Raw genomic sequence first — 7,409 nt, 5'->3', positions numbered from 1 at the left:
CCTGCTCTATCTGTTAATTATAGAGAGGTCTAGACCTGCTCTACCTGTAGATAGAGAGGTCTAGCCTCTTCAGAGACACTTGAAAATATATGATTTTCTCGCCTAAATTTTTACCCTCAAAAAAGTGCTGCAGTTTCCACATGCTTTGGCCCTCTGGGATGACCCTGAGTTCATTGGGAAGTTAACACTCTCAACTTGTTGTTTCTAGTGGCAGTGTGACACTAGGCCTTACTGACACAGAGCTACAGAGGTTAGAACACAGAATTTCTATTTCCGTCCAAGTAAATCATCTGAAAAATTAATAAAAAGCACTACTGTAATATCACATGGGCTACATACTAAAATAGTACCCTAGCCATATGTCTCAACTTAGAACAGAAAAATCCAGAAAAAATTACTTATAAAATGGATTTTATATGAATGTATTTCTACAGATATGTCTGTGCGTTTGTCTTATTTCTTATTTCTAAAAAAGCCAAAAAAGTGCTAAATACAAACCTTCTGAAATACAAAAACACATCCACATCACTCACAGATATGTCTGAAAGAAGTACATACATAGATTTACAGAAATAAGTAATCATAATTTCATGAAATGGTGAAATGCCATTAGAAGGCCATATTTTTGCTTTCAGACAGCTGGAAGGGATCACAGGAATATTTTTTGTTGGCCATGTTTGATATCAATCAACTCGTCTTCTTATTGGCTACACAGGGATGCCAGTTTAATGACCTTATCTTCTAATTTGTGGGCTCCATTGTCAATCTTTCCCACGTGGGCCCAATGGGGAGTGTGAGATTTTATTTGCTTGGCTTGGGGGTATCTTGAGATACACTGATGCTATTGGCGGGGAACACGGTTCATTGGAATCTGCACAAGCCATAGAATCTAACGGTGTCTTTGGTTTCTCTGTAGCGTGCCCGGGGAAAAAGATACACACGGTAGAAACCAAGAAATGATACACTATCTAAATTTCTCTACGTCAAAACTTGGGCTGAAACTACAAGATTGTGAAGGGACCAGATAATTATGGATTACAAGGCTTGGATTATCTCCCGTGGACGGGAACTATGCGCCCAACAAGCTAGACCTGCTCTATCTGTAAATTATAGGGCGGTCTAGACCTGCTCTATCTGTAAATTATAGAGAGGTCTAGACCTGCTCTACCTGTAAATTATAGAGTGGTCTAGACCTGCTCTATCTGTAAATTATAGAGTGGTCTAGACCTGCTCTATCTGTAAATTATAGAGAGGTCTAGACCTGCTCTATCTGTAGATCATATTATATATAATTTTATTTTATATAAATACATTTTGATTGATTGATTCTGAGTCCAGATGTCGGCGTCTCGGCGCTACAGCACACCGGTCTGGTTGGCGGCGGCGGTGAGCGACGTCTTCCTGTTGAATCTGACGGTGCCGGCCCGCCCGTCGCTGCTCCTCCTCTCGGTGGTGGCGACCAGCGCCGTCGCCTGCGTGGTGCTGGACCGCCTGCGCAGGCTCAGCTGGGCCCGGAAGGCCTTGCAGAAGATGAAGTAGATGAGCGGGTCCAGGCACACGTTGAGCACCGCCACCGTGATGGTGAGCTCCTTCAGGTAGTAGAAGGCCTGGCGCCACGCGCACCGCTGCCTCAGGAAGGCGTAGGGGAGGCGGACCAGGTGGTACGGCACGAAGCACACGCAGAACACGCCGACCAGCACCAGCATGTTGCGCCGGGACTTGGCCAGCTTGGTGCAGCCGGAGGACGCCGGCTGCCGCGTCTGCGCCCGCGACAGGCGGTGCGACGTGCTGGAGTAGAAGAAGACGAGGGAGACGAGGACGAGCAGGAAGGCGGCGGCCGAGCCGACGTGCACCATTTTGTAGAAGATGGCGAGCTGTCGGCTGTGGAGGACGTCGCAGTCCACGGCGCTGGAGACGGCGGGGGGGGACGGCTCCTGGGTGAGGAGGGACAGGAGGACGTACATGCTCATCGTGGCCACCAGGACGAGCCAGGTTACCATGGAGACGATGTAGGCGGCGCGCACCGTCTGCAGGAAGTGAGTTCCCAACGGGTGGATGATCTTCAGATACCTGCAGGGACGAGAGAGTCAGTGGAGAGCAGGTCAGCTTCTTGGTTTCTGCATTTTGACCCTCATGTTGTCCTGAGGTCAAATTGGACCCGTCTTAGTTTGTTGTTATTATGTTATTTTTATCAACAAATGAGCCATCAAAACATTCAAAATATCAAAAAAAGCACCAACAACATTGAAAAACTGACAAAAATGTCGGAAAAAGTGATAATAATTTTTGGTTTTCAGTTTTTTTTTTTTTTTTTTTGTGTACAAATGAGCCGTTTGAAATTTCAACATCAAAAATATCAAAATGCTTTTGTCAAAACATCAAAAAAGCACCCTCAACATTGAAAAAGTAACACAATTGTCTCGAAAAAGTGATAAAAATGTTTAAAAAACAACAACAACTGGGCTTCACTGCACTCTAGCATCCAAAGTCATGATTAAAAAAGTCATAGTATGTTTTAAAACCAACCTACGGAAACTTTTTCAAACTGAATTCAACTTAGCTGTTGCCTGGTAACCAAGCAACTAAAACCGTGACACCTATTCACCGCATCGTGTGTGGTACCTACTCCCAAAAACCGGGGTTTTGGGGATGTGGGGAAGACAACACAAGGGTTAAAAAACAAGGACAGAGTTTGTGTTCGTTGACAGCCACGAAGCCAAAAATAGAAGCTGATTTTATTACATTACATTACATTAGATCAAACTTTTTTCATCCCACAATGGGAACATTCCCTTGTCACAGCAGCAGTTTCCTACAGTTAAAAAACAACAACAAACCAACAAACTAGGAAACTCTGCAGAAATGTTATAAGTGTGCCTGCTACAGGGTGCACATCCACATACACACACACTGGAAACATCAGTTAGGAGTCAATTGGTCAACATGGCCACCAGGGAGCAGTGTCATGATAGGTGTGTGTGTGTGTGTGTGTGTGTGTGTGTTTGTGTGTGTCAGAACTTGTTGCTGTGATTATTTCCTCAGAGAAGGAGCTAGATATCCGTTTTCAGTGTTTTGTGTTGACAGTTGGTTCCCCTAGCGTGAACACGTTAAGTCAGATTGACTCCATAATTACATGTCTGCGATTGACACGAGATTCCCTACATTTTGACCAACTATGATGTCTAAAGAGTTAAAACTGGAGGAGAGAGAGACATTAGATTGGGGAATACATCATTGAATTGTACTCCAGCTGCATGTTTTTTTCATGGTTTCCATTGACAGTTGGTAGATCACAGCCAACAATTTAAGTCCGATAGTCTCCATAGTTACATGTCTGCGACCAGAACAAGATTTCTTACATTTTTACCAATAATGAAGTCTGAAGAGTTAAAACTGGAGGAGAGAGAGCATTTTGTTTGAGAAACTTCCAGAGAACCGTACCACAGCCCCCCCCCACTCTGTCCTCCACTCTAACTCTGAACATTCCCCCACATACACACACATTGGAAAATCTGAGCCGGTCTGAAAACGGGACGATGTGTAAACTGTGATTCTGGAGAAACCATGCTTGATATCTGAACGCCCATTCAGCAAAATAAACGGCAGAGTCTTGTCTTCGGTTAAAACTTTTAATCATGTTTCTACGGTAAAGTATGGCGATACAGCACGGTCCCAAAGAGGGGGGGTTTTGAGCGATGATGAGCGATTTCCCGAACATTTCCCATTCAAGTCTATGAGACGTTTTTTGCCGTATTTCTGCCGATTTCGGGAAAACCGTGTGGCAAATCTCTTAGAAAAGTCATAGCCCAACATTCCCGATCATTACCCACGTTTCAATATATTGAGTGTGCGCGTGTTGGCAAGTCTCCGGGACTAGTAGCGCTCCAAAAAACAGGCGGAATAATAATAATAAGTATGGGCAATAATAGTCATTGTGCCTTTTGCACACCGGCACACTGAATAACAGACAATGTGCAACAAGTACTGAATGAATGTAAAACGGCGTTATATAAAAGATAATGTTAATTAAAGTGAGGCCGTTGTGAAGGTAAATAGAATATTATGCAATTAAATAATATAGCAACAGTAAGTAACCATAACATGGATGATACTGAGTCTAACCGTAGTATACAAGTACTCGGAATGAAAAAATATAAATACAGATAACAAAACAATGCAAAATACAAGATGACGAAGTGATGCTCTTCAGATACCTGGATGGACAAGAGTCAACAGATGTCAGTTTCTTTTTTTCTGCATTTTAACGAACAAGGAAAGAGTTTGCGTTGATAGCCATAAAGTCAAATATAGAAGCTGTTTTTATGCGTATATAAAATCTACTTCAGGGGGGAAGTTAGAAAGACAATAGGTTAGAAAGACAATAGGTTAGAAAGACAATAGGTTAGAAAGACAATAGCCATGTGACTAAGTAGCAAGTTCTGAAATGGTCAATATCAGCATCATACACAATCAATGTCATTTTGTAATGTGCACACACACTCTGCTGTCTGAGGGGCCCGAGTGGGTTTCAGCAGCAGCGGTTACATCGTGTTGAGACTAGACTGCCGGACCCTCCTCCACAGCGCTGCGGAGGGAGGTCTGGCAGTCCACATAGCATCCTGGAGGGGAGAACAACTGTGCTCTGGTTTATCTGCATGTCTTTAAACCAATCACGATCGTCGTGGGCGGGGCTAAGCGCCGGACGGAGCCCCGGTGCCGTTGCTACAGAGTCTCAGGGAGGAAGTTGTTTTGGTGGAACGTGTGTACGTTCAGACATAGTTCTAGTCGTCAACAGAGACTTTGATTGGACAGATAGTCTAGCTAATGTCTGGATTTACCCTGCAGAGACCTGAGGACCAGGTAACCATAGTCCTCAGAGACAGAGGACGGGGACGGAGGTTAGAGCGCCAACACAGAGACAGAGGACGGGGACGGAGGTTAGAGCGCAGACACAGAGACCGAGGACAGAGGTTAGAGCGCCAACACAGAGACAGAGGACGGGGACGGAGGTTAGAGCGCAGACACAGAGACCGAGGACGGAGGTTAGAGCGCCGACACACAGACAGAAGACGGGGACGGAGGTTAGAGCGCCAACACAGAGACAGAGGACGGGGACAGAGGTTAAAGCGCCAACACAGACAGAAGACGGGGACGGAGGTTAGAGCGCCAACACAGAGATAGAGGACAGGGACGGAGGTTAGAGTGCTGACACAGAGACAGTAGACGGGGAGGGACATCTGGCCCAATAGGCGACGAAAGGCTGCAAAAAGGCAATAAAAAGTCAGTTTCTACCTATGTTATAGGACTTATAGAAACAGGGACATGAGACAGTTTCTGTCTCTCTTTAGGTGGACGTTATGAAGAGTTATCCTCAACATATGTTGTGTTCTGGTTTTAGAAGGATGAAGACATTTGGTGACAGATCTTTATCTTTTGTTATCAAACGTGTTAAACAATAGTTAAAAATAAATAAATGGAGATTACTCATCTAGGTCACGGCACCACAAAGCTATTTTACGGTGCCGTGACCTAGATGAGTAATAGATAAATAACAGGACCAGATGCACAAATAACCACCACACACAGTTTTCTCCGAAATCTAACACTTTTGGTTTGAATCAGAGTGACGTCAAACACCCCCCAAAAGACTTTCCTGCTAAACCACAATTTCATGCACTGACACGCTGGCATGAGTCAGCTTTACAGGAGAAGACTTTTTGTCTCATTTTCATTGTTTTTGTTGCTTTTTTTCTGAGTTTTTTTGGACATTTGTATACAAATTTTGGTCGCCACTGTGCATGACACCCCCACCCGGCACCGCCAGACTCCCCCTTCCAAGAGTCGAAGTCTATCCCAGGTTTCTTCTTAAAAGGAGTTTTTCTTCACCCCTGTCGCACCAAATGCTCTTTGGGGATTTACTAGAACTGTTGGGTCTTTGTAAATTATAGAGTGGTCTAATCCTGCTCTATCTGTAAATTATAGAGCAGTCTAGACCTGTTCTACCTGTAAATTATAGAGCGGACTAGACCTGCTCTATCTGTAGATTATAGAGTGGTCTAGACCTGCTCTAGCTGTAAACTATAGAGCAGTCTAGACCTGCTCTACCTGTAAATTATAGAGCGGTCTAGACCTGCTCTATCTGTAGATTATAGAGTGGTCTAGACCTGCTCTAGCTGTAAACTATAGAGCGGTCTAGACCTGCTCTATGTGTAAATTATAGAGCGGTCTAGACCTGCTCTATCTGTAAATTATAGAGCGGTCTAGACCTGCTCTATCTGTAAATTATAGAGCGGTCTAGACCTGCTCTATCTGTAAATTATAGAGCGGTCTAGACCTGCTCTATCTGTTAATTATAGAGCGGTATAGTGGTCTGTGTGTTGCAGAACCCAAAAAAGAAGCAGTCCTTCTCTGCAGTCCTACCTGTTGGCCGCGACGTAGCCCATGAACAGGATGCTGGCGTACATGTTCAGGTAGAAGGCGGAGGCACCGAAGTTGCAGTAGACCCGGCGGACGTGGACGGAGCTGCTGGCGTAGTTGGTGATGCGGAGCGGCAGACAGAGGCTGATGAAGAAGTCGGCGGCTGCCAGGTTCTTCAGGTACACCGTCACGCTGCTCGACACCTGCTGCTGGGCCCGGCAGAAATACACCTTCAGGGTGAAACCATTCAGGATCAGACCAACCTGCAGGGGAGAGAGGGAGACGTTAACCATTCAGGAGCAAACCAAGGGGGAGAGGAGGGAAGAGGGAGTAGGGAGGACGGGAGGGAGGAGAGAGGAGTGAGGAGAGGGAAGGGAGAGGGAGGAGTGACTCCCTTTGATTCCCATTGAATCCCATTGATTCCCATTGAATCCCATTGACTCCCATTGATTTCCATTGACTCCCATTTATTACAATTGACTACCATTGATTCCCATTGACTCCCATTGATTACCATTGACTCCCATTGATTCCCATTGACTCCAATTGATTCTTGAGACGGAGCCCGAGACTCACCAGGAACACCAGCGTGTAGATGAGCAGGAAGACGGCGTTCGCCGAGGGGATCAGCTGATCGCAGTGAGACAAGGCGCTGGCGTTCGTCCGGGTGGACACCGAGGACCGGTTGGAGAGCGGAGTCACCGCCGCTCCGCCACGCTCGGCCATGGTGCGGGAGGTTCTAGCTGGATCAAAAATAAAGTGTGTGTGAGACAATGGCTGAAACGTCAGGTGTTAGCCCCTAAATACACACAGGTGGAAATGTCTGTCTGTCTGTGTGTGTCTGACTGTTTTTGTGTGTGATGCTTTTTGTCACTTTTGTTGACGTTTTCAACACCTCGTAACACTAACTTATTAACATGAGGACAACATGAAGACAACATGAGGACAACATGAGGGCAACATGAGGACAACATGAAGACAACATGAGGGCA

General features: G+C 45.5%; 1 protein-coding gene across 1 annotated transcript; it reads right to left on the bottom strand.

Moving 5' to 3' along the window:
- Positions 1-1,275: 1,275 nt before the first annotated feature.
- On the bottom strand, positions 1,276-7,152 carry LOC117941500 (P2Y purinoceptor 14-like). The gene is made up of 3 exons (XM_034866508.1): positions 6,994-7,152; positions 6,421-6,680; positions 1,276-2,070 (listed from the first exon to the last, which is right to left on the bottom strand). The coding sequence occupies exons 1-3, from the start codon at positions 7,141-7,143 to the stop codon at positions 1,356-1,358; spliced, it is 1,125 nt and encodes a 374-aa protein (XP_034722399.1). The 5' UTR covers positions 7,144-7,152; the 3' UTR covers positions 1,276-1,355.
- Positions 7,153-7,409: the final 257 nt, after the last annotated feature.

This window comes from Etheostoma cragini, unplaced genomic scaffold (genome assembly GCF_013103735.1).
Source record: "Etheostoma cragini isolate CJK2018 unplaced genomic scaffold, CSU_Ecrag_1.0 ScbMSFa_858, whole genome shotgun sequence".
NCBI lineage: Eukaryota > Metazoa > Chordata > Actinopteri > Perciformes > Percidae > Etheostoma > Etheostoma cragini.
Note: the sequence above shows the minus strand (reverse complement) of the source record. Positions and strands in the feature narration are given on the sequence as shown.

Bases quoted from the DNA above. Each gene is read 5' to 3' on its own strand.
- LOC117941500 (XM_034866508.1), bottom strand. From the start codon at position 7,143: ATGGCCGAGCGTGGCGGAGCGGCGGTGACTCCGCTCTCCAACCGGTCC. The intron at 6,681-6,993 runs GTGAGTCTCGGG...TCTCCCCTGCAG, and splicing joins TCTACACGCTGGTGTTCCTG to GTTGGTCTGATCCTGAATGG. The intron at 2,071-6,420 runs GTAGGACTGCAG...TCGTCCCTGCAG, and splicing joins GGCTACGTCGCGGCCAACAG to GTATCTGAAGATCATCCACC.